The sequence below is a fragment of the Phocoena phocoena genome, chromosome 7, assembly GCF_963924675.1.
Source record: "Phocoena phocoena chromosome 7, mPhoPho1.1, whole genome shotgun sequence".
NCBI lineage: Eukaryota > Metazoa > Chordata > Mammalia > Artiodactyla > Phocoenidae > Phocoena > Phocoena phocoena.
The window spans coordinates 68,700,227-68,725,737 of NC_089225.1; the positions used below are offsets into that span (position 1 = coordinate 68,700,227).

Genomic DNA, 25,511 nt, shown 5'->3' on the forward strand with positions numbered 1-25,511 from the left:
TTTCAGTCTGTTTACTTAAGATAACATCTAAGAAGTGCAGAATTTGGACTGCTCCTAGACTTGAGAATGTTTTTAAATACAAAGGATGACAGGAGAGTAGTTGTGCTTTTTTCCCATTTAGGTTTTCTATATTTTTCTTGAGTTTCTTTGTTTGAATCTTTGTGGGGTTTACTTGGAAACACTACAAGAAAATTATTTGCTGGCACAGAATTAGGTGAGATTATGTCTCTGAGTTTCTCAACATATAATAAGAGTATAGTCACTGTTTTAATGTGAAACAGGGAAAAATAGGAACAAAAATTTCTGTAAATAAAAATAAAATTAAATGTCTATGACCTATGACCCCTCGAGTACAGCAATTGCTTTTTAGTCATCCTTAGTCTACCCTCCACCTCCAGCCCCACGTCCCCTGCATATACATGCAGAGGCATGCAGGAGTGCACATACTCACATACACATCTGCCTCAAACTTAGCATCCGTGCCTGTCAGAAAATGGGCACTTAATACTTATTTGAGTGAATAGGTAAGGAAATTAATTTAAAACATAGTGCATGATTCCAAAGTGCTTTTCAATCAGTACAGGTCAATCAGTTGGCAGAATGGGAGAAAAATCAACAGGTTGGAATTGCTTTTTTAACAGATCTAACTCAGAATCAGAGGTCTGATTGAAAATATTTCATCTATTACGTACGACTGTACTATAGAGCCATTCCATTTTTCTTTCAAACTCTGGTAATGGCTTTTCTCTGGCGTCCGCACATTTGTGTTCATCATCCCTCCACCCACACTGCACTATCATACTGTTGTGCCTGCTACAGGACTAAAAGCCTAAAAAGGTACACTGAAGGGAAACAAATGATTGCTGTGTTGATTACATATAAAAATGTACTTAATTTATGCATCCAATAACTACATGTATTTTTGTGTTATTAGCCTTTATCAATTATGGGTATGTTGGAAGTTAAAACAAATAATCATAGATAGGGAGATACATTAGAGAAATTTATGCTTACCATAAGAAAAGGCAAGAGAAACAGAAAATACAGGACACTCTTTTTCTCCATCATTAAAGCCAAGATGAAATATGTTATATAATATAAATCAAACTGCAATAGAAAATAAAAGAAATATAATTTAGCAATATTTATGAAATAAACATAGATGGCTCTCAATGGAAAAAATGTTAAAACTGCACAATAGTTTTGCTTTAAGGATTGGATTAATAGTCTTACATATTACAAATGTTAAGAGCATCATGACTAAAGAGCTTAATTAAATACATTTTAATTTAACTTAATTAGCCTTACAAGCAGGAAAGCCTCTTACAGATATATTTTTAAGTAATTAGAAAACATCTCACTTTCTTTACCTTTACCAAAGTTGGGATAAAAAGTACAAAGTAAAGAGTTTCACGAGAACATAAAAGCACAAATTTTGATAGCATATTTTACTATAAAGCTTACCTTTATTTCCGATAAGTATTAATATTATTTTTAATTTTATGACTCTTCAACAGTTTAAGGGAAAAATTTGTATTTGGGCCAATTTCTTGAGAGTTAACATCCGTAAGTCATAAAAATGGCCTTATGATTTAATAGAAATTATTCTTCACTTCAGCATTCAATTTTTTAATCAAAAATAAAAGATTCCCTAAGTCATCTATATTATTAAAATAAGTTTACAGGAGATGGGAAATACCAAATAAAAGTATTTCTGTTGAGTATTTCTAATGATAGATACAGTTCTCTGCTAACTTCTTAATTCTAAGAGACAAACATTGCAGGAGTAACGTGTATAATGCTTACTCCCTCTAAGTTCCATGATCAACATACTCTGGCAGTATTTTTATGAAATATAAATGACCATGGTTTAGTCATAAAATATAGTATTTATTTAACTGAATGAGTAAAAAATATTTTTCAAAGGAGATAAAAATCTAATCAATAGATATTTGCCAGTGGACTATGAACTTAGATTTGATTTTGTTAGGAAACATGTCATGATTTTTTTTATAGGGCAAATGTTAGAATAAGAATTATAAAAAACTTTTCTTCATTTTACTTAGCATTTGCATTATCACATGCAATGAGAGCATGCCATTAACTAGCACACAGAATCTATGCCATTGCTTGCCCTCATCAATGACTTACCTAGAAGAAACTTTTCTTTTTATTGTAGCAATCTTCCAAATAATGTTTTCTCTTCAATCAGCTACACTGGGCTTTTATTATTAGCTGATCTTTAAAAACTACAACCCCAAAAAAAAAACATAGGAAGAATTCCATTAATTTTAGATGTAAAAAAATCATGTTGTAATAGAGAGAAAACAATGAATCAAAGTTTTTGCAATTCAAAAATTAATGAGTTGGTATTTTAGTTTTTATTGCATGGAACAATGAGAAAAATCTAATTTTCCAATACTTACATTCACAATTGTCTCCAGACTCAAATCACATTTTCTCTTGGATTATACTCAAAACTGTCTTGAAAAATTTCTTAAATCCAGGGTCATGACCTGAAATATTGATATAATGATTTAATATTATTTCAATGAGCCAAAATCATTTCCATAATAAATTTAAAATTTCAAAGAAAATGCCACTAGAAAAATGATATTTTTATTAAGCTATTCCAATTTTTAAAAATCTGTTTTGCTTACAATATATTTGAGTTTTGTCACAAATATTTGTTGTTTTCCATTATATGGAAAAACTTAATGTCAATTTTCATTTATCCAGGATGGTCAAAACACTAGCAATCAGCTGAATCTTTTACTTAAGTAAATTTCAAAGAACTAGAGTATGATAAAAGGACTTTTAAATTAAACTGTATTTTAAACTTCCTTTGAATAATTTTATCTAATATTTATTGGAATGTGTTAATCTTAGTTACTTATATCTATTTCCCTAGCTTGTGTGGTGTCTCACAGGCAGAAACCATATCTGATTGATCTTTGTATCCTTTGTCTCTGGCAGTTAATTTACATTTGCTGTATAAATCAATGAATAAATAAATAAACAAATGAAACAATAAAGTACTTTAGGATTTTAAGCTTACAATCAGGAATACTAATCATAACTATTAGTGAACTGTCATTTCTTCTATTAGAAGACTTTAAGTAGTGTTTGAATCTATACTGACACTGAAAATTGGGGAAAAAAGTTCTTATATCAGCATGTTTACTTTCCTACAGAATAAAGTCCTTTATTCAGGTTTTGAGTCCTGTGGTCGTTTGGATATTGAATAAGCAGTAGTTTACTGTACTGTCTTTGGAACTCATAAAGCTTAAGCCAAATTTAAAACATTAGTCGTCCACATTTTTCTGTATTAAATACATATAAAACACACAGATTTATGAACAGGAATGTAAAGAAATATTGATATTGTTTTATTTGGAAATCAGATAGGTTTTTATGAAGCAATGCTTTGATGATTTACATGAGTCAAGACTAAATTACCTTCCATGTGTACATGGGCTCAAAAATTGAAGGAAAAAGTGCCTTAAAAAACATGTTTGAAGTTTTCCTATACCCAACATATTTGAAAAACAGTTCATGTAACAATAGCAGTTATTTTTGTTGCTTATCTAATGGGTTTCAAAGTCAGAATTCCAAAAAGTATCTAGTCAAATATCTCTTAGCATGCAATAGATCATCCTGGCACCAATAATTAAGAGGACTTTATTCAACTCACAAAATATTGATCAGTGCAAGTAATTCCACTTTTACAGCTTTCTCTCTTTACCCTATTCCCTAGTGATCTGGAAAATGGGCTACTAGGGACAAGATTGTATTCTGCACTGTGTAAACTTGTAGCACTCCTAACCAAGGGGGCAGGTTCATGATCTCTGATTTTATCAAGGATGCAGCAGCAAGTTTGGGTGGCAGTCTTTCAAAAACGTGGTGGACACCTGTACTCTTCATTAGATCTAGCAATGTCCATTTCATGTGGTGATCCAATTCGCTTGAGGCATCTACTCTACAAAGGACTCATTAAATTTCCCTACCAGCAGACACATATGGCGAGTGGTAGTTGTGGAAGAATCACCTCTTTCACCAAGAGCTCCCTAGGCCAATAATGGAGGGATCATGACTGGGCATATAGATAATGCCATTGCAGATATGTATGAAGGTCAGTTTAGATTGAGCCTCATATTGAGGTATAATGGCATGATTATTACCAGGAGAAGTATGTTTACTTGTACTCCTAGGTTTAGCTTATTGGTTCTTTGTATACAGCCTCTCATATGTTCATTCAGCAAGTGGTTCTCTCTTCTATGTTTAGCTTATTCCAAATTTATCTTTGCTGAAGTTCACTTGATATCAATTGACCTAAGCTGTTAAGTAAATCATTGTAAATTTCTCAGATCTAGTTAAACCATTTACTGACAACTGAGTTGCATGTTGCCTGGTGAAATACATAGTAGCTCCCATTCAATTTGGAGGAGAGATCAAGTACATAATTAAAGGAGGTCAAGTTAAATGACTAAATCTGGTAGTGGATATTTCCAAGTGAGCTTAGGTTTGTTTCATGGGAAAAGCACTTCTTCAAAACTGAGAAAGCTCTAATTTAAACTCTTAAGTGAATCTGTAATCACAGTGGTACTAGTAGTAGTTACTGGCATTTTCTCTTTCTTCTAGCCTCATGGATCCTATAAATACCATTTCATTATCACACCTCAAAATTAAAGTGGAAGATTTGGTTCTACTACTAGAAACAAAATAACTTTCTTTACAAGCTTCTTGACCAAAGAATCACCAAAATAAAATTAAAATGATTGATTTCATCACAGAAAGAACTTTGACTTGAGACCTCAAATAACTTTTGAAATATAGCTTCCTAGCCACTCAAGGCTTTATGTAGCATCATTCTGGGTTCATTTCTTAAAATTTCAGTAGATCTGCAGCCCAAGACAGTTCTACATTTTTTTAAACAGTTCTACATTTCCAAGTCCACAAAGTTTAACCAATCTTCTTGGCTTACTTCAGTGTAAAAACATGTTTTATTCTACATAAACATAATAGATTAGTGTGACTTAATCAATACTAATTTACCAGAACATAAAAGCATAAATCCAGTGCCTTTCAAACCCGCTTCTTATTTTCTCAGATTTTTATTATACATATACACACTTTCCATTAATTTATTTTTCTTAATAATAATTCTTATTTTTAGTTGAGTGACCTAACCCTAATATTAAAAGTGTATGTTCACTCCAAGATTAAGAAAAAAAACCCAACTTTTGTTTTCCACTCCTTCATTTCCAAAATATCTTGGATTTTCAGAGGCCTTAAGCCATATTCTCTCCTCCTTTTATTTATCCAGTCACTATAAAGCTGGCTAACAGAAGCATTTCCCACACGTATCTAATTTGCCGTTAAGTACCCTGAACCTTTGTGTGAGCAAAGTGAGGCTGTTTCCTATCTAGGTACATGCCTTCCTTTATGGCATATTAAACAAGCTACATTTCTCCTGAGTCAAAACAAGGAAAAAGCACTTTTCAATCCCAATATTCTACATGTCTATGACAAATGGAAACTTCTTTCTGTCATTTTATACTATGTGGAACAGATTGTGCCACTAAAACAAGTATCCAAGTACAAGACCTGGTTACCTGTTATTCTCTCCTCACTGCTTATTTTTTGGCAAAACATAAGTCTTTGTGCTAGAATGACTCTTGCAAATTACTGTCTTTACTTCCACTAGAGTCTTTGAGAAAGAAATTCCAGTATAAAGTTTTAATTCCCCACCCCCATCCTGACCTGGAATGTTCCTAACACTTTCAATCCATGAAGCAGTAAGAAAATTAAAATATAAATAGACTTCTCTTTCCTGAAGATCTGTTACTGATGTAAGAAAATCAAACTGTAAGTCCTTTTTTATAATATGGCTTGGGGTTTTCATTATTTAATGAACAGTTACTAAATTACTGTTGTAACATAAAACAGAATTCCACAGAGTGTGGGTTAATGGATCACCTGTATCAGAATCACCACCAGAACTTGCTGAACACGTGAGAATGTCTAGGGCCCACAAGAGAACCTCTGCATCAGATCCTTCAGAACTTTGGAATCTGCACTTTTTGCAAGCACCTGAGGAAATTCATAGCCTGTTAAATTTTGGGAAGCACAATATAAATACATCATCATCATTTGGCCATGTTGAAACCTGGACACACTTATATTCCTCTGTCCCTAGGTACTAGCCAGACTATTTTAAAAGTACTACTAAGTATAAATCAAGCAAAATATTCTTCAGTGTTCTCAGGCATAATTAATATCTGAGAACTTCCAGAGCAAGTTATTCAAATATCCTATTTTAAAACATTTCATGTACTGTTGTAATTATTCCTTTGTACCGTTTGTGCCTCTAGATTGTGAGCACAGGAAGAATAGGACATCCATCATATTAATCTCTGTGACTCCAAACCCTAGCAAAGTGGGGGCATAAAGAGGGTATATAAAGTATGTTTTGAGTAGGTTACTTACAAAATGAATTTAGTCAAGTTGAAGAAAGCTTGTATTCTGGGATGTTCTCAACCCTCTCAAACATATTAAAATTTTCTGATACCTTAAAAAAGTCATTGCCTGGATTGTAGTCCAAGAAATTTAGATTCAATTCATCTTGACTGTGGCCCAGGTATAAGCATTTTATCAAATTTCCTAGGTGATACAGGAATATACAGCTAAATTTGAGAACCAGTGGGATAGACAGAAGAATACTGTGGTAGGCAGAATAATGAGCCTCCAAAGATTTCCATACCTAATCCCCAGAATCTGCAATTTTAAGGTTATGGACTTTAAAATAGGAAGATTATCCTAGATTATCATGAATTATCCTGGTAGGCCTAAACCCAGCCCTTCAAAGTAGAAGAGGAAGGTCAGAGTGATGCAGCAGAAGAAAGGAAGCAGAAGAGATATGGCAACATAAGGAGTTGATGCACCATTACTGGCTGTGCCATGCAGGAGCTCATGTACAAGGACCAGAAATAGTCCTCTAGGAGATAAAGGTGGCCCTCAAGCTAACAGCCAGCAAGCAAATGGGGACTCAACTGTACATCCTCAAGGAACTGAATTTTGCCAACAATCTGAATGAGTCCAAAAGCAGATTCTCTCCAGGATCTTCAGAAGAAAACACAGCTCTGCCAACACCTTGACTTTGGCCTTGTGAGACTTGGAATAGAGAAACCAGCCAAGCCCATAGGACTTCTGACCTATAGAACTGTGAGATAATAATGGTGTGTTGTTTTAAGCCACTAAATCTGTGACAATTTTTTACAGCTGTGAGAAAAAACTAGGTACAAATACTTACCTGATCAAAAATTAATTTTCCCATCAAAACTAAGTGGTAATTTTCTTCTTCCCAACTGGTCAGTCATTCCTCCTAACTCTAGAATACAGATCTTTTTCAATTTATGATAGGGTTTTCTCCTGATAAATCATAAATTGAAAATATCATAAGTCAAAAATGCATTTAATATACCTAACCTACTGAACACCATAGCTTAACCTAACCTACTTTAAACATACTCAGATCACTTACATTAGCCTACAGTTGGGCAAAATCACCTAACACAAATACTATTTTATAATAAAGTGTTGAATATTTCATGTAACATATTGAATACTATTCTGAAAGTGAAAAACAGAAGGTTTTATGAGTACAGAATGGTTAAGTGTATCAGTTTTTTACCTTCATGATCTTGTGGCTGACTGGGAGCTGCAGCTGCTGCCACTGCCCAGCATCACAAGAGAATGTCATACCACATATTGCTTGCCTGGGAAAAGATCAAAATTCAAAGTAGGGTTTCTACTGAATGTGTATTGCTTTCACGTTATCATAAAGTCAAACCATTGTAAGTTGGGGACTGTCTATGTATTCATTGTACTGCAAGGCAATCACGTTAGCTAGCAGAATTTCTTTCTAGCTGCTCCTAAATTGCTGTGTGATTTTGAGAAAATTGATTCAACTTTTTTTCTGCATGGTTTACCTAACTAGGAAATGGGTACTCAACTTGATCTTTAGCTTCTTGTTTGCTACTGCATCCTTGTTAGAAGAGGTATGCTGGAGTCAGAGAGCCATATTTTCAAACTTAAGCTCTTGCAACACTTAAACTCACTAAATCTATTTCCTGACCTGAAAGTGGGTGTACAAATAGTGGCTGAATCAATGTTGCCTAGAATTTTTATCATAACTCATCTTGTCAGTGTGTTAAATTGGGTAATAGATATAAAGAATTTGTCTAATAATAAATACACAGTAAGCATTAGCTCTTGCTATTATCATTATTACTATATTATTTCAATCAGTTGTCACAATGCTAATCTCAACTGAATGAACCAGCATACATATTTTAGTGATTTGGCCAAGGTCACATAGAAGCTTAGGGCTGACACAAAGCTAAGAACTCAGATTCTCTGACCCTAAATCTGGGCCCCTTTGTCCTACACCATCCTGACTCAGAGGACTGAGTCATTTATTTGGATAATTAAGGTTTAAAAAGTGCAGAATACATTTCTATTTTGCTTATTCAGTTGTTTTATTTAACTGGCCATTCATTCATTGCATTGCATTTTATTTTTATTCATAAGACACATTTATAATTTTTTTCTGGCACAATTTCTTCTTTTAATTCCTTTCCTTAGAAATGTTGTGACATTTGATTTTTTTTTTTTAACTTATATTAGTAAATGGCTTGACAACTCAGACTTGCCATTCTGCTAAGGTACCAAAATCAAAAGCACATGTATTGTCTCACTTGCAAGCACTTTAAAATGAAGTTTAGATTAAGAAGTACTTCTAGAAATTCAATTAGTCATCTACCCTATTTCTTGAGCAACTACTTTCACTTAGTTGTGCACGGAGACAGAAGTGAACACAAATTAAGATTTCTGCTCTCAATGAAAATATTTATCAAGTTAGATAGTGGTAATCTTACACTGATTTTAGAGGATTCGTTCAATACTTTTAAACACAGTCCATAAGAGTCATTCATGAGGTTCTAAAAAAGTATGATTTCACAACATTTAAGACAGGAAGCTAGTGCTGGGCCTCAGTCAGTACACTTTCACTGAGCTTGAACAGGTTACATACCTTCTCAGGTGTCTCATTTGTAAAACAAAAGAGTAGGATAAGATAAATTTAAATATTGAATAAAGGTTCAAAATTTATATAAAAAGAAAAAAATGGTTAGTATAGGAACAGTTTTGTTGAAAGTAACCCAAATCCCAAGTATCCTTGAAACCAAGTCTTTCCTGAAACTTTTTTCTGGCTCAGGAAGACTTTCTCTAGGTCTCCTACTACCAATTAAAAGGAGTTTGAGTTTGAATCTAAGACAGTGGAAAGTGGACCATTTGGCTAGATGTTCTTTCTTTTGTTACATGGGAATTCAGGGAAAATGTATCTAGGCCAAAAAAAAAATCGCATCTTGATTTCACCTCTTCATATACTGCCTCTTTTTAAGAGCCATTCTTACTTTTGAAAGGCCATTTGTAAAAAAAAAAAAAAAAAAAAGGGCTAGTTCTCTCTTCTGCACTGCAGAAAATTGAAATTAGAAAAGCAAACATACTTCCTCATAAGCCCCCTTGCCAGACTTCTCAGAATGGAATCTGATCAGTTCATCTAGGCCAAGCTAAACTTATTACCATCATCATTGGAATAGCCTTAATGCTCCTAATACTGGAAACCAACAATTTCTGAAATTTAGCTACATTGGTTTTTATCTCTTTTTCATTTAACAGAAAATGACTTAGGTAAAAATTTAAAAATCATACAGTGCCAAAAATTACAGGACATGTTAAGAAATGATGCAACAATATACCCAACAAGTTAATTAATGAAAGAGTAAGAAAGATTATTACATTTAATTTATCAAAATCCTATGAGTGACTTAGTATAAAAACACATCTAATATTTAAAAAGGCAATAAAAACCCTCATAAAAACCTCCAGAAAGTATTTTATTTTTGAAATGACACCTTAGTTTAATAATAACCATTAAATTCCAAATGCTAAGAAAACATATATTGTAAATATTGTCCCATTGCTAATGATACAGGTTTCCTTTTTCCAAATTTATTGAAATAAAGTAACATCCAACTGATATTTATAATTAGCATAATTGAGGGACAATGTGTGAGGTCAGTTACAAGTAGAGGCAGTAGTTGTACTGATTACTAATATGAGTAAGATTTCCTGATTTTAAAACCCAACTCAGCCTGTTTAACTTTAAGTTGAAGTTAAACAACTTCAGTAAGAATAGTTTTCTCATTTGCAAAATAGTTTGTAAACCAAAAGGCTATTGTGAAAATAAAATGAGATAATGTACCTAAACATTTTAAAACACAGTAAATGTTAGTTATTATTATTATATCACATTAAAATTTTTAATAATATAAGTAAGTTCATACATGTTTTAAGTTATTTGTTACAATTTCAATAGCATTATAGGTGAAAATTAATCCTGTATTTCAAGGTGATCATCATAAGCATCTTGACTTTTTATCTTCTGTAGAAATAGTATGATTGTTTCTATTGTCATTTAAATCAGTTATGAAAATATTGAGTTAAGTGAATGATAACAAGTATCTTCCAAATATAATGTCCATCTAGTTAATAAATAACTGCATATTTCCTAATACTGAGCTTATATAAACTAAAACTCTAGCAAATTGTACACATTGTAATCAGTCACACTGTAAAGAATATAACGTGCTAATCCAATTAAAAACAAGATATAAAACCTCTCAAATTTGACTTTAATTTTAGGTTGACTGTAACAGCCTTTACTAACATTGTATTGGAACCAAAAAGAAAAACATTGACTCTATGCTTACTTGCTTATCTAATGAACATTCCAGGGTGAATAGTTGAATAACCATTAAAGAGAGATAATATTGTGATTAAATTTAGGACTTCATTTTACACTCTGAAGTACTTACTCATGGGAATAATTTTCCCATTGTGGACATAATTAGCCATTTCCGGTGATTTTGGTCACCTTCTTTTTATTTGAAAGAGGCAAGTGGCCAAATATCAGCCTAATTAGTAAAAGGTAGGTGGGAACCTGAAAAAAATTGCTTTGTACTTGATGGAACAATCTCCCTCCAGGAGATCTAATATGGAAAGAATTGCTTGCCCAAGAGCATAGAAACAAAATACATCTTTCCAGCTCTTTGGACTACGAGCTTTATACCTATTTCCCTTCCACAAAGTCAGGAATCAAGTTCTATGCGAAAACATGTTTTCTTCCTCAGACAATAAAATCAGAAAGTATATAATTCTGCTGGAGTTTTAATTTGAATTAACATAATAGTCCATCATAAAAGTTATGGTATTTTTGTTATTTGTTTTCAATCTTTCTCAAAAAAAATTTTTTTAAACACCACCTACTAGCATATCTCAGCATTTCGGAACCACGGGAACTCTGTTGATACTGTTGGTCTGGCACACTTTCTTTTTTTCCCTGAAAAAATGAACCTCTCTTTCCACTGGAAAATCTATTCCCTCTGGTTCAAGTGAGGCTGCTCTACTGAGGTAGGGAGTGACTGAAAACTGGTCAGAGTAGCACGATCCTCTGATTTAGGTTGATTTAGGCATGAAAATGTGATCCAATCTGTACCGTCAAAATTCTCCCTGGGACATTTCTTTTAATGTTATCAGGGAAAAACCATCAGGTTACATTTTATGCCTAAACAGGATTGATTTGGAGTTTTGTCTCTTGCAACCAACACGTTTCTAACTAACAATTTGAGAAATGCTAGTGTAGTGGAAAGATTACTAAGAAGGTTCCATTTTGCATTCTGCCTAGCTTTACCGAGCCTAAGATAGTTACACTGCCAGCGCCCAGTTTCCTGACCTGTAAAATAAGATAACTTCAATCTCTCTTACACCTTGTAATCTAAATATCTCCAAATTATTTTCTTTTTCACCAAGGCAGGACATCATTATTCATTTCCAAAGCATATTCCAAGCCCAGCCAATATGAGTTCATAAACTAACTTTTTCCACCCAATATATCTATGATGTGATTGTTTTTTTCTAAATTTGAAATAGCCTTAGCCATATATGCCCTTGGATAATCCACAGCTAATATGTGCCTGCAATAAGATATTTATAGCTAATTCAAAAAGTAAATGCAACTCTTACATGAAAACAAGTGAATAAATTTTTGTGACCTTGGGTTAGGCAATATTTTTTGACATGATACCAAAAGCACAAGTGACCAAAAAAAAAAGATAAATTGGACTACAACAAAATTAGAAACTTTCGTGTTACACATGATACCATCAAGAAAATGATGAGGCAACTCACAGAATGGGAGAAAATATTTGCAAATTACGTATTCGATAAAGGACTTGTATTCAGAATATACAAAGAACTATTACTACTATTAGATAATAAAAAGACAATCCAATTAAAAATGGGCAAAATATCTGAACAGACATTTCTCCACAGAGATATATGAATAACTAATAAGCATATGAAAAAAATGTTCAACATCACTAGTCATAGGGAAATGCAATTCAAAACCACAATAAGTTATGAGTTCATACCCACCAGGATAGCTGTAGTGAAAAAGAAAGACAATAACAAGTAGGAAAGGATGTGAAGAAATTGTAACCTTTATACATTGCTGGTGGGAATGTAAAATGGTACAGCTGCTTTGGAAAGTGGTTTAACAGTTTTTCAAAATATTAAACATAGAGTTACCATATAACTCAGCAATTCTACTCTAGATATTTACCTAAGAGAAATGAAAACATATATCCAAAAAACCATTTGTACTTGAATGTTCATGGCAGTATTATTTTTAATAGCCAAAAAGTGGAAACAACTCAAATGTCTATCAACTGATGAATGGATAAACAAAATGTGATATATTCCCCAAATGATACATTTTTTGTCAATAAAAAGAAAGGAATACTTATACATACTACAACATGGATAAACCTTGTCAACAGTAAGCTAAGTAAAAGAACCCAGCCACAAAAGACACATATTATGTGATTCCTTTTATATGAAATGTCCAGAACAGGTAAACCTATAAAAACAGAGACCGTATTAGTGGTTGCTTTGGGCTGGGGGAGAGTGGTAAAGGGGAGTAATTGCTAATGGGTACGGAGATCCTTTTTAGGGTGATGAAATGTTCCAAAATTAGATTGTGGTGATAGTTGCACAACCCTGTGAATATGCTAAAGCCATTGAATTATACACTTTAAATTGATGGACTATATATGATTTATATCTTAAAAAGTAAATGCAAAATAAGGTGTGTATATCTAAGGGAAGATTTACACTAGACTTAGGAGAACATCTAGTCTCATTTCTCTCTTCTTTGTCAAGGGACAAATAATTTTCATGTTGTAAAACAAAATACATTGACCAAAACACCTGCCTAGTTTACATGGATGTATACTGAGTTGTCCCTTCAATTTGATGCATTATCTCATGTTCAACAACACCCAATCAACTCTATTTTACATGCTTAGTACTGTTTTAATTTGTAAGGAAAAGTACATTTGCATTGAAATTTGCTTTCACCTCATACAAAAAAATTTTACATTTCCCTTGAAGAATAAATATGTTTACTTAAAATAACCATTATACACAATTGAGCAAAAAGTATAATGATATCTAAGAAAATTTCCCTAAATTAAATAGGATTTGTAGTTGTTTATCTCTTTTCTCTTGACAGTAATTTCTTTTCTCTACATTTCTATAGCATTGTTTCATTTTCTGATAGGAGTAGAAACTGACAATTTGTATACAAAAATGCAGATATTTTTATCTCATTTGAGGCATATTTTAATTGTGTGATTACAAACCATAACAACAAAGAAATAGCACACAGGAGTATTAGCAAGAAAGAGAAGAGAAATTATTGAACTTTGGTTCATTCTTGGAAATAAACCCTGGTTAAAAATCCTATATCCCAGGACTTCCCTGATGGTCCAGTGGTTAAGAATCTGCCTTCCAATGCAGGAAATGCGGGTTCCATTACTGGTCGGGGAACTAAGATCCCACATGCTATGGGGCAACTAAGCCCCCATGCCACAACTAGAGAAGCCCACGTGCTGCAACAAAAACCTAGCACAACGAAAAAAAAATTTTATATCCCAAATATTTCCCTTTTATGACGTTATTAATAGGTAAAAGAAAAGTGAAAGAAGAATAGAGAGAAAGGAAAGAAGGAAGGAAAGAAGAAAGAGGGCAGGAATGTGTGTCTCAAGTAAATGTACACTTTATTTAAAATTAACTCTATTTTTCATTATTTTTATAAAGAATCAAACAGAATGTTGATAATACTAAAATTTGTTCCTTTACAGATTTCTTTTTCTCACAACCAATAAACATAATTCCACCTTAATATTTTTTAGTATATTCATTTGAATATAAAATTTATTTGTTTGAAATATATAGTATATATCAAAAGCTATGTTAAATACTGGGGATCCAGAAATGCTATATTTTTTTACCTTAGAGATAGTAAAAAATCTTGTAGGGGAAAAAGATGTACAAATGTAGATAATAAAGTATTATAGATAGTCAATAAATATTTGTAGTGTCTGATCAGATAGAATGATGCATTTTAGATAGGAGAAGTGTGTGTGTGCACGCTCATGCATGTAGAGAGAAACATATAGAATATGACACTTATGTGGAGTTTCAAAAAATCAGTAATTTGGAAGTGTCAGGTGCTAAAAAGATGCAAGTACTTATGAGATAAGGCTTTCTTGAAAGACAGGGATGCAAATTAAAGATGGTATTTTCTGTCATATTGAAGAGTTTTGATTTAATGCTCTAGGCTATAGATTTTCATCTCTATGCCTACTCTGATTTGCTGTTGATGGCAGGCAGTATTGCTGCACTGAGCAGTGATGAGGTTGAGTCTAGGCTCAGTGAGCATCACTGATGCATCAGTGATGTCTGCCATGGGCATCATCCTAAGAAGGAATGACAAGTATTCAAAATATTTGCTAACCCAGCTGCAGAAAAAAAAAATAATAATAATTGTAGGAGAATTAAGTAGTAGAACAGTACGTCAAGATTTTCATTTTACAAAGTATGAGGGTTAGTTCAGAGATGGTGACAAGGGCAGTTGTACAGAGATGAATTAGAATACTGCAGTGACTTCTAAGTAAGTGAGGCAAGAAAATACTGTAATCATGGAGGCTGGAACTAAGATTAATAATGATGGGGATGGAAAGCAATATTTAAAAGTCAGAGATATTAAAAAGGTTAAACTGTGAAGATATTAGAATTCAGTTGAGTGTAATTAACCTAAATGAATTCCCCCAATTCTAATATGAGTATCTGGCTTCCAGTCAGTAATATAGGGTCTACAACAGAGGAAAACAAGTGTGGGAAAATATCTGAGTACAGATGAGATATTATGAAGAAGAAAATGCCTGAGAGTGTTTGTCTAGATAGTTCTGGAAATTAGTAAGGAAGGGCCTTGAAATAAAATGTTCACACTCATCATAATATAATAGAAGAGTAAAAGGTGCCATTTTTTCCAGAAACACTGTCTATAATGGGAAAGGATTAGACAGTGTACTCTAAGAGATGTACATGGAATTGAATTGGAGCACATTTCAAAAACACTGGTGGAATTTAAGGAATTCTTTCCTTCAAAAGGAAGACTGTGTGTTGATAGAGGATAAGTAGTAGAGCTTTCTAGAGACTAGGAACTAGAAACACGAAGGCATAGGTTCATGAAAGAGCAAGGCTTGTGTGAGTAAGGGTAAAGGTGCAGGCTTGAAGGAACTTGAGAATCTTTAGGAAATCAATGCGGGGAAACCTGGATATGTGACTTGAAACATTTCCCAGGCACCCAGTCCCATGATGTACTCTACAACTGCTGTAATTTTGCACATACCAAACACAGCTTATTTTTAATTACTTAGTCCTGTGACTAAATCTGGGTTGTAATTTAAAAATAGATATTCCATTGCAAAAGAAGTTACACAGGAAGAAGCTCCTTGCTGAATTAAGCCATGCTTAAGTGAGAACTGCTGCTTAAGAACAACACGTTCCCTGTGAAAAAAAGATGGCAAGTCCCTTTCAGCGAGTCTAACCTTTATGGAGTGCTATTATCAACTCAATTTTATGTTTTTTCCTGTTTCACAAACATGTTCCCAAAAGACTTTTAAAATAGCTTTCTTTCCTGCTAAATTGTTGTGCAAGCACTTTTTCTGAATCTCAGCCTTAACTGGACCAGGATGTGTTAAAGAAAAAAAATGCCCTGTCACTCTTGACATGGTATAATAGGCCTTAACAACAACAGTAAAACATTTTCCTAACCTGACTGCCCCTCCTCTCACTGAATCTTAAGACAGTGCATTTTCATGAAAATGCAAAATACCCTGAAGAAACAACAGAACAGGCAATTTACCCAAAAAAGTCACCATTTTAAATCAAGTGAAAAATCTGTCCACCGAAGTAGGATTTTTCTCCAAATAAAGAGAAAAAAATTACTACAGAAAATAAATGTTTTGTAAGAGTTAAAATAACCTAAAAGAAAATAAATTAGTCATATGAAATGGTCCCCTAGGTACCCAGTAAGTTGATCTTTCTTTTTTTTTCTTCTTTTGGAGGAAAAGAAAAGAATCACAACATCCTGAAATCTGTCTTGGTCACTTCAAAACAAACCCCAAGTATTTTGGGGGCAAGTTTATCAAACTGCAACTCAGGCTGTAGTGTTATGCATGTCTGTCTTTGCAGAGAGAAGTGTTTCTCCATCAAAAGTCTTTCCAAACAGCAATCAAAATAGCAATCTCAGAAAAGAAAAAAAAAAAAAAAAGGAAGAGAAGGAGGAGAAGGAGGGAGAGGAGGGGGAAGAAGAGGAAAGTAAATAAAAGATAAACACAGCCTCATGGCCACTTTGATGGGGGCTATGGCTAGAAAACTCACATGTGGCTTTCTGGGACAGGAGTCAGTGCATTTATCTGAACAGTATGCTGCTTTTGGCAACGGATAACGACAACTTTTTAAAAATAACAGTAGGGGACTTGTATTGGGGAAAAAAAAGACAGGAAAACGGTAGAAAGCAAGATGCAGGGCAAAGAGCACAGGTTTTTGCGTCAATGGGCTCTGGTTTTGGATACCAGCTGTAGTATTTACAAACTGGGAATGTAGGCAGAAACCTAACCTGCAACATTTACCTGGGTTTCTGTAGTTCTCAGATGGGCATTGCACTTCTATCTTAAATATACCTATGGGGGTTAAATGTAATAACCCACATAATCACCTGTTGCTATCTGGGAAGTGATAAGTGCTCAGAAAGTAGTGGTCTCTATTCTCCCCTGCAGCGGACGAGAATGCCATGGTTTGCTTTAATCGGTCTCAGTGACAAGACTTGCAATTTTGGTTAAAATTATATGTGAATATTTAACAATGCCAACCTTCTCAGCTTTCTGTAAAAGAGGAGATTATTGGCCATCAAAGGCCTGGGATTTACCGTGTTCAAAGGGGAGTGACAATGGACTCTAAATCCAAAATTGCTTGTTTTCTTATGAACACTACTTCGCTCAATACATAGCACTGCTAACCCTTGCTCTGTTAGGAGGTACCATTTCACATATATACATATACATATATATATATATACACACACACACACACACACATATACACACATACATGACATCAGGCCTTTTTACTAAGAAGGTAATAAATACCAGTGTTCCAGTCTCTTCTTTAGATCCCCAGGACAATATTATTAAGGAGGTGAAATCTTTTATGCTTTGTCACAAACACATACCCTATGAAGATTTCTACATCTGCATTATCAATTGTTTTTGATTTTCTTAATCCCTGGATGAAAAAAACCCAGTAAAACTGAAGGCATCAGATATATTATCTGGAAACAGGGAGTTTTTAGCTGGAGGCAGAATAGTGCAAAGATATAAAACGTAAAGAGTTGAAGGAGAAAGAAAGAAAAAACTTGCAGCAGTTCTTAGGTAAGCTTATTTTGTTGTCCAAAACAATTAAAATTAATACAGACATATATATAACACTAATTAGATTAATAATTTATTATTTCTTAATTAAATAGTACTCTTTGTGTTTTAAGATATAATGTTGCCTTTTAATATAAAATAGTGTGAATGTGGGGCTGTAAGTAGCTGGGCTTTATCCCTTCATTCTTATGGTTAAAACTGAATTCTGGCCCACATCACCACCATCCCCAGCCAAAGTAAGAAAAAGAAAAGAGAGAAAAAGATATGTTTGTTCGTGGCGAAGAAACAATAAAAACAATACCTTATCTCAAAAAAAGATTTTGAAGCTCAAAAATAATTTCTTGTTCTGTAAAATTGCATATATTTTGATTTAGCTCATTGTTTTATGAAAATTATTTGTAACTATTTGATTTAGCTCTTACCTTTTATGAAAATTATTTGTTAGCTCTTACCATTTTATGAAAATTATATGTACTTAAAAAATTGGAAATAAATTCATTAACTAATGAAGATGTTTAGAATACTCCATTCACAATTCAATGTAAGTTTTCTGTTAAATATCTTTATTGTGAAGAAAATCTTAGGAGGATTCTACCTCTGCATAATGGTGGGTACAATTGATAAGAAAAAGGAGGAAAAAAAGAGGACGTATTGGGGAACCTAACATTATAAGTCTGTTTGTTTGGGTATATCTATGGTCTCTTAAAGTAATCATTGCTTAAAACACTGTGGTTGGTACTTAAAATAAGCAACTAATAAGTTTTGAAAAAGATGTGGTTTGGTCCTTTTGTGTGCGTGTGTGTGTGTGTGTGTGTGTGTGTGTGTGTGTGTATTCTTACATAAGAGAGGGAGAGAGAGAGAGAGAGAGAGAGAGCTAAAACTGGAAGACAGAAGGACAGGGTTTCCCATTTTATTTCCTACACAGGGAAGGAGTGATGGAATCCACATCATTAAATACACACATTAACTACTTAACTGGAAAATCTTTTAGTCAGATATAAGAAGAGCAGAATTCTCGAAAAAAATAGAACTGTTTGTCCTATAAGGCTAATGATGCTTTATGAAGGATCTAATTACTGTCTTTTCAGGACTTATCTTTGGCTCTCTCATCCTCAGGAAACCCTCTCTGAACTCCTTAAGTCCCTAATGTTCCCACCACAGAAAGACTGCACCCTCTTACAGCACATTATCACACTAGACTTAGTTCAGTCTGATTTTTTACTTTCTCCCACCAAATGTGAGTGCTATTTGAGGGCGTTTGAGGGTACTGCCTTACTAACCTTTGGGTCCCCAGGACATTGCCTGGTGTGTAGTAACGTTTACCAGTTTTTTTAATGAATGAACAAATGAAATAAATATTCATCACAAAATATGTCTATAGTTATAATAATTAAAATCGTTTTAATGATTTACAAAGACTGATCACAGCAAAATTCATGTGTATTTAGGAAGAGTGTATGATTAGTTAAAAATGGTTTGTCTCATCCATTTGTCAAATAAAGAAATACACTTAAACTAGTCCAAAAAATGTTTTCTCTCTGATGGTTGAAGAAAATTTTTACAAATTAGTGGGTGATAATATCATGGCGATTAAAATTGGCAAGTTGTGAACATTTTCAAATGAACTGCTTCTTTTAATTCTAAAATGGTGCATATTCAAAACTTCAGTGGTATATTTTTGCTGTTAATCCTGGAAATTTGTGCTATTATATTCTAAGAGAAAAAAAAACAAATTTAGAAATAAAAGAATGAGAAATATTTTGGCATGAGGTAAGGGCTGAGATACAGTGAGATATAAATATATGCTGCTTGATATTAAAGTTTTCTTTAACGTTAAGCATATATTTAGGTAAAATGTTGCTATTCTAAAAAATTCGAATAGCTTCAGGTTGAGTGTGAATAAAACCAGCGTTCTAATTTTAGCCAAACCTGGGGATCACAGCGGAAAAGGAGTGAAGGCCGGCTCTAGTGTAACCTAAAGCTTCTTGTGCATAGTGCGGTAAGATTACTAGTATTTCCACCTCTATATGTTGTCTTCTGTCACTAAACAAGCTCTATATAATTTGAACAAAACCATTTACCTTTGGTAGTCTCAGTTTTGTTTTGTTTTGTTTTTAAATCTGTAAAATAAGGGTATTGGACTAGATTCTTAAGGTCCTTTTTTGTTCTTTAATTCTACTGTTCTGAGGGGAAATATCATTGTTATTTTATCTAAGACATATATTAATGTAAATCCATTAAGTATTGAAAGCTAAACTAAAGAAAATTTTCCTCACTAATTTGTTTCAGATCTACATGCAACAAATATTACAGTTTGCAAAATAATGCTATTTTGATATCTATTTAAATATTTAGAAAACATTTTTGGATTTCATTTTTTAGCTTTAGTGAGTTTTTTTCTTTTTTTTTCCTCCTCCCAATGCCTTAATAAATGAGTAAGGCAACACTTTTAAGAAGCATGACAGTATATTTTAAAGTTTATTTAAAACATTATTAAGAAATAGGCAATCTGTTGATACAAATAAAACTCAAAGATGCCTAACGTGATATTCATAAAATTATATTACATGCTATATATCTTTCTTTTAAAAAGGTAGGATGATATGGAAGCCCAAACACCTATAAATGAAATATATGAATGAATCCAATATAACCTTTCCCTGGAGTCTCTGTTCTGTACAAATGAAAATTTAAAAACTCCCTTCTGTAGCTGGCTTTTTTTTTTTTTTTTTTTTGCCCTTGTGATAATCCAGAATGGATCTTGAATTTTATTGTAATTCGCATACAAATCCTCCCATCTCAGAAATGCTACCAAGGAAATTTTAGTAAAAGAAATTAAGTAATTTAGTCACTGTATAGTTGATTGAAATAATTATACTCCAGTGATAGCTAAAGAATAGCTCAACCAAGAAGAAAAAGGTTTATAAATGCAGTTTTTTCTTTAACATTTTTTTCTTTATTTTTTTTCTTTAACATTTTTATTCTATTCTCTTCCTCCATGCTCTATATAGTTTGTAATTAAAACAACATTTTATGGAAATATAGAACTTGCTTTTTCCTAAAAATTATGTAGCAATTACATTTTCAAGAAAGCACAAATAAATTATTCCAGCACACGTAAAATGTTTACAATTACTCTTGGTTAAAAGTCTGAAGCCTTTTTCTTTCTTCCCTTTTTGTCGCCTTCTCCCCAGTTTTCTCCCTTGACTGCAGCAGTCACTGTGAGCCCTTTGTAAAGGAATGTTTTACATGTGAATGCCTTTAATTGACTCTGTTTACCAAATAATGATGGATAATAGCCTTGAAATCCCTGGGAAAATGTTTACAACACTAAAGTCTGTTTTGTTTCCTTCCCCTCCATTGGATCAGCTTTTCAAACTTATTTGTTTTGATTTAGGAGATAACTTTAATATTGTCAGGATTGTTCTCTGGACCAATAAAGGAGATATTATTGTGATCTAATCATCTGTCAGAGAGGATGAGAAAGAGAGAATATTCCAAATGGGGGAAGGACCAAGTGCAAAAAAATCTTTTTTAAAGACATGGAGAAAAGCATGAATATCAAAAAGATACAGTATTTATCTCTCAGAATTTTGAAGTTTAAAGAGATTCAAACATTCATTCTGTTTTCCCTGACATTGTATATGTGATTATTGTCAGCTGTTACATTTTAAACCTTTTAAGGTAATTGCTATCTATCTGATGGCTGCCCTACCATAATTGTTATATCATATTTTTATCAGTTAATTAAATTTTATCTCCCCCCCATATGAGGAAAGCAAGAGAATGTTATAGAACTATATTACTTAAGACTTTGTTATTCATATACCAAAAGGACAAAAGTAGGTTTGGGGCAGTAAAATTTTCAGCAAAATAATGGAAATTATTCTTCTCTTCAACAATTCTGGTAGAAAAACTCCCTGAAGTAATTGTTATTGGCCTGACCTTAAAATAATCTCTATTCAAGCTAAAATTTGTATGTTGACAGCACCAGGGCTGACGCAAAAACTGTGATTTATGTCTCAATAGATATAAAATACCAGAGAAGGCAACCCAGAGTTGCTTTGCTTACATTTTCATCTTGGGAGAAGTGAGAAAGACTATTTTTATAGAGTTAGTCACTGATTGAGTCAGTATTTCGTTGAGTGTTGATATAAACTGTCACTATGTATCTAAATAACCTAGGCAAATCATTTTATCCCTCTAATTTTGATATCTACATAAAATGTGAATAATTGTAGTATATCCTATTTAGGGTTTATGTGTTAGTATGTAGTGAGCTAACATTTTCTGACACATTAGTAAGCACTCAATGTGAATTATTATTATGATACAATTTTAATATTGGTTATCATTAATTTTCACACAGCAGGAGGAATGGGAAGTACAATATCTAAATAGGGACATCAGCATAGCAAATATTTTATTTATGCAAAAATTTCATTTATGGGAAGAAAGTTCTCTTTTCTACCATGTTTTATTAGGGTGCAAGTATGGAAAGTTGTATAAGTGTAGTTGCCTAAGAGGTCAATTAGCATATTCTTAGCCAAAGAGGTGTTTGAATTCCTCAATATTAGTCAATAGTATTTCATTCCTAAATGTAAAAGTAACTTTACATAGTAAAGTTATAAATAGATGACCACGTTTTAAACTCACTGCTCACACATTAATGTAGGCAGCAGCATGCCATAATGAACTCATTTAAAATCTACTTTGCTCTGAGAGGTCATAATTATTAGCAGCTAGATCTGTAGGATGTTGAAAACACAATCTTTCCTTCATCATAATAGAATAAATAATGTCTACACATGTGAATCTTGGCTAAAAATAGGATCTAAATGGCAACCTATGCACCGTATTCCATCTACTATCTTTATACCAGCTACACACTGAATACCCAGAGGTTGAAGAAAAACACATAGAAACATGGACATTTAAGACAGATTTTCCCAGGACCGTGGAGGCATTCCAATTAATGTAGAGGTGGACTCAGAAACAGCCAGTGCCTACCCAACAGACAAAAAATTGACACACACTCCATCCCAAATTTAACCTCTTATCTGAAGCTCAGAGGATTGTGAGCTGTACTCACCAAGAAATTAGTAAATGTAGGTGTTTTTGGTTTTAAAACAAAACAAGGCCAGAGATGTGTGTCTATTCTTTTTGTACATTTCCACCCCCCATTCATCAGGAATTTTATTTCCCAGAAAACAAGAAATACATTGTTTTTGTTGATTGATTAATTGATTTGGTTAGGAGTAGACACTGGTGCTGTCTCAATAATCTCTATGGTTAAGGGTTAATCCCATAAGTCAAGCCCTATGGGGAAGGAAGAAGTAGCAAGGGCCCTGGTGAAGAGGTTTTAATGCATTCTATTGGTCAAAGTGTGAGAGTTCCAGATGATAGGATATAGGATATGAGACAATTCCACTCTAGAAAAATCTAGATAAATGCTTTGTAAATGTTGGGACTTTGGCTAAAATTATGCTTATCTGCTTGCCTTTAAACTTCTGACATGAAAAGGGGTTTTGATGAAAGCCTAGAGAACAGTGAGCATAACCAAGGGAAATTCTCAAGATGTCTGTCGGCGAGCAGGTCTATCTTCAGGCCACGATCAGCAACCAAAATAAAATAAGTTTTTTTAAAAAGGGGCATACTTGAAAAATATTGAATCACAAAAGAAAGAGAAATCCTTCTGAAGAATCTGAGGAAGAGTATACATTTGAAAAGTATACTTACTAACAGAGAAACATTTTTATAAGCCATTGTGTCATCTAATAGTGTCTATAACAGGAAACTAACAGTGTTTCTGACACCAGTTTGATATCCAGCCATGAAAGGGTTTATCATTATGAATGGTTTATAAAATGTTTGGCTAAAAGTTCTTACTGAAGGGGTGATATGTAAGAAGCTCTTACATAACAATTTAAATTGGGAAGTTATTGGCATATAGAAGATATCAATTGTAAAAATTAATAAACAGACATCTCAATTCAAATAGAGCCAGGAGGCCAGAAAGGGGAGCTCTCATGCCCTACAATGATAGTAGAGCCCAACAGGAAGAAGACTTCATCTTCTTTCTTGGCAAGAGCTCAGCCAACAAGAGTCTATCACAACTCAGCCAATGGAAAGCCATAGACTCTGTTTACTATAGTCCTCCCAACTTCCTTTCCTTCTCTGTAAAAGAGGTCTCCTTTCCATTTTTATGGGGAACTTGCACAAAACCAAGCACCAACTGCAAGGTTTTTTCAGGCTAGTTGGTTATTGCCGTAATTGGATTCCAAATTTCTCTGTTATGACAAAACCTCTGTATGTTTCATTCAACAACAACAGCCCTGACCCAATTTTGTGGGCAAAACTGGACAATACAGTCTCTAAGGCCTTAAAGGAGAGTCTGATGAACCCACCTGCTCTTGGGCATCTCAATTATCAGACTCCCTTTTTTTCTTTTTGTATATGAAAAGGAAGCAAATGTCCTTGGGGTAGTCACCCAAAAACATGGGGACCACCATTGACCCATAGGATATTATAGCCAGCAACTGGACCCAGGGACATTGGGATACACCTCTTGCCTTTGAGCTATTACTGCCACTGCCTTTTTGGTTAAGATTACTGAGAAAATTGTTGTGGGATTTCTCCCTAACCATTTTTGTACCTCATGCTATAGAGGCTTTCCTGAATTCCCATCACACTTAACATTTCTCAATCAGCCACCTCACCTCCTATGAAGTCCTTTTTTAAAACCACTCCTCATATAACTCTTTCAAGTTGTAGTAATCTTAACCTTGCTACTCTTCTCCTCTCTCTCACTGACAAAGTTCCTCACAACTGCTTAATGCGGACAGTTCACCTCCTGACTCTTCAGGATGATCTGCTGGAAATTCCTTTGGGAAACACTGACTTCTCATGGTTCACTGTTGGTTCTTATTTAAAAGGTGACAATGGCAAATATTGTGCTGGCTATGCTACTGCAACACATTTTGATACTGTTGAGGCAGCATTTCACCTATGTCTACTTCAGCCTAACAGGCTGAATTATATGTTCGTACATGGGCTTGTACTTTAGCCAAGGGCAAAACTGTCAATATTTATACTGATAGTAGATATGCTTTCAGAGTAGCTCATGATTTTGGAATGTTGTGGAAGCAGTGTGACTTCTTTACTTCCAGAAAAAATAAAACAAAAAATGACCCTTATGTTCAGGAATTACTAAATGCAATTATTGCCACTTTAGCTATTACTAAGATTCCAGGGAATTCTAAACTTGACTGTCTGGAAGCTAGGGGAAATCATTTCCTTAAAGGAACCAACAGCAGCCAAACCTCTGTCATGGTCAAAAGGGATATTTCCCCAAATGATAAGTTATGAAAACTGGCTAGAGAAGCCCAACAATTGGCCTCAGAAAAGGAGGAACCAGATTGGAAATTCAATAATTGTTGGTTTGACAAAAAGAGAAGGCTCTGGTTTGGACCAAAAAACAACCCAGTCCTACTGCAGACTCTCAGATTCTCACTCCTCACTGTTGTACATGCATTAAACCATTGGTTT

The 25,511-nt window shown here is 33.6% G+C and overlaps 1 protein-coding gene across 1 annotated transcript in view; it reads right to left on the reverse strand.

Annotated features, from left to right (window-relative positions):
* Positions 1–1,068, reverse strand: part of CALCRL (calcitonin receptor like receptor) — a 40,210-nt gene extending 39,142 nt beyond the window's left edge. The window contains exon 1 of the mRNA XM_065880453.1: positions 1,015–1,068. Coding sequence (XP_065736525.1) covers positions 1,015–1,068 — 54 coding nt within the window. The remainder of the gene's footprint in view (positions 1–1,014) is intronic.
* Between the last annotated feature and the right edge of the window lie 24,443 nt (positions 1,069–25,511).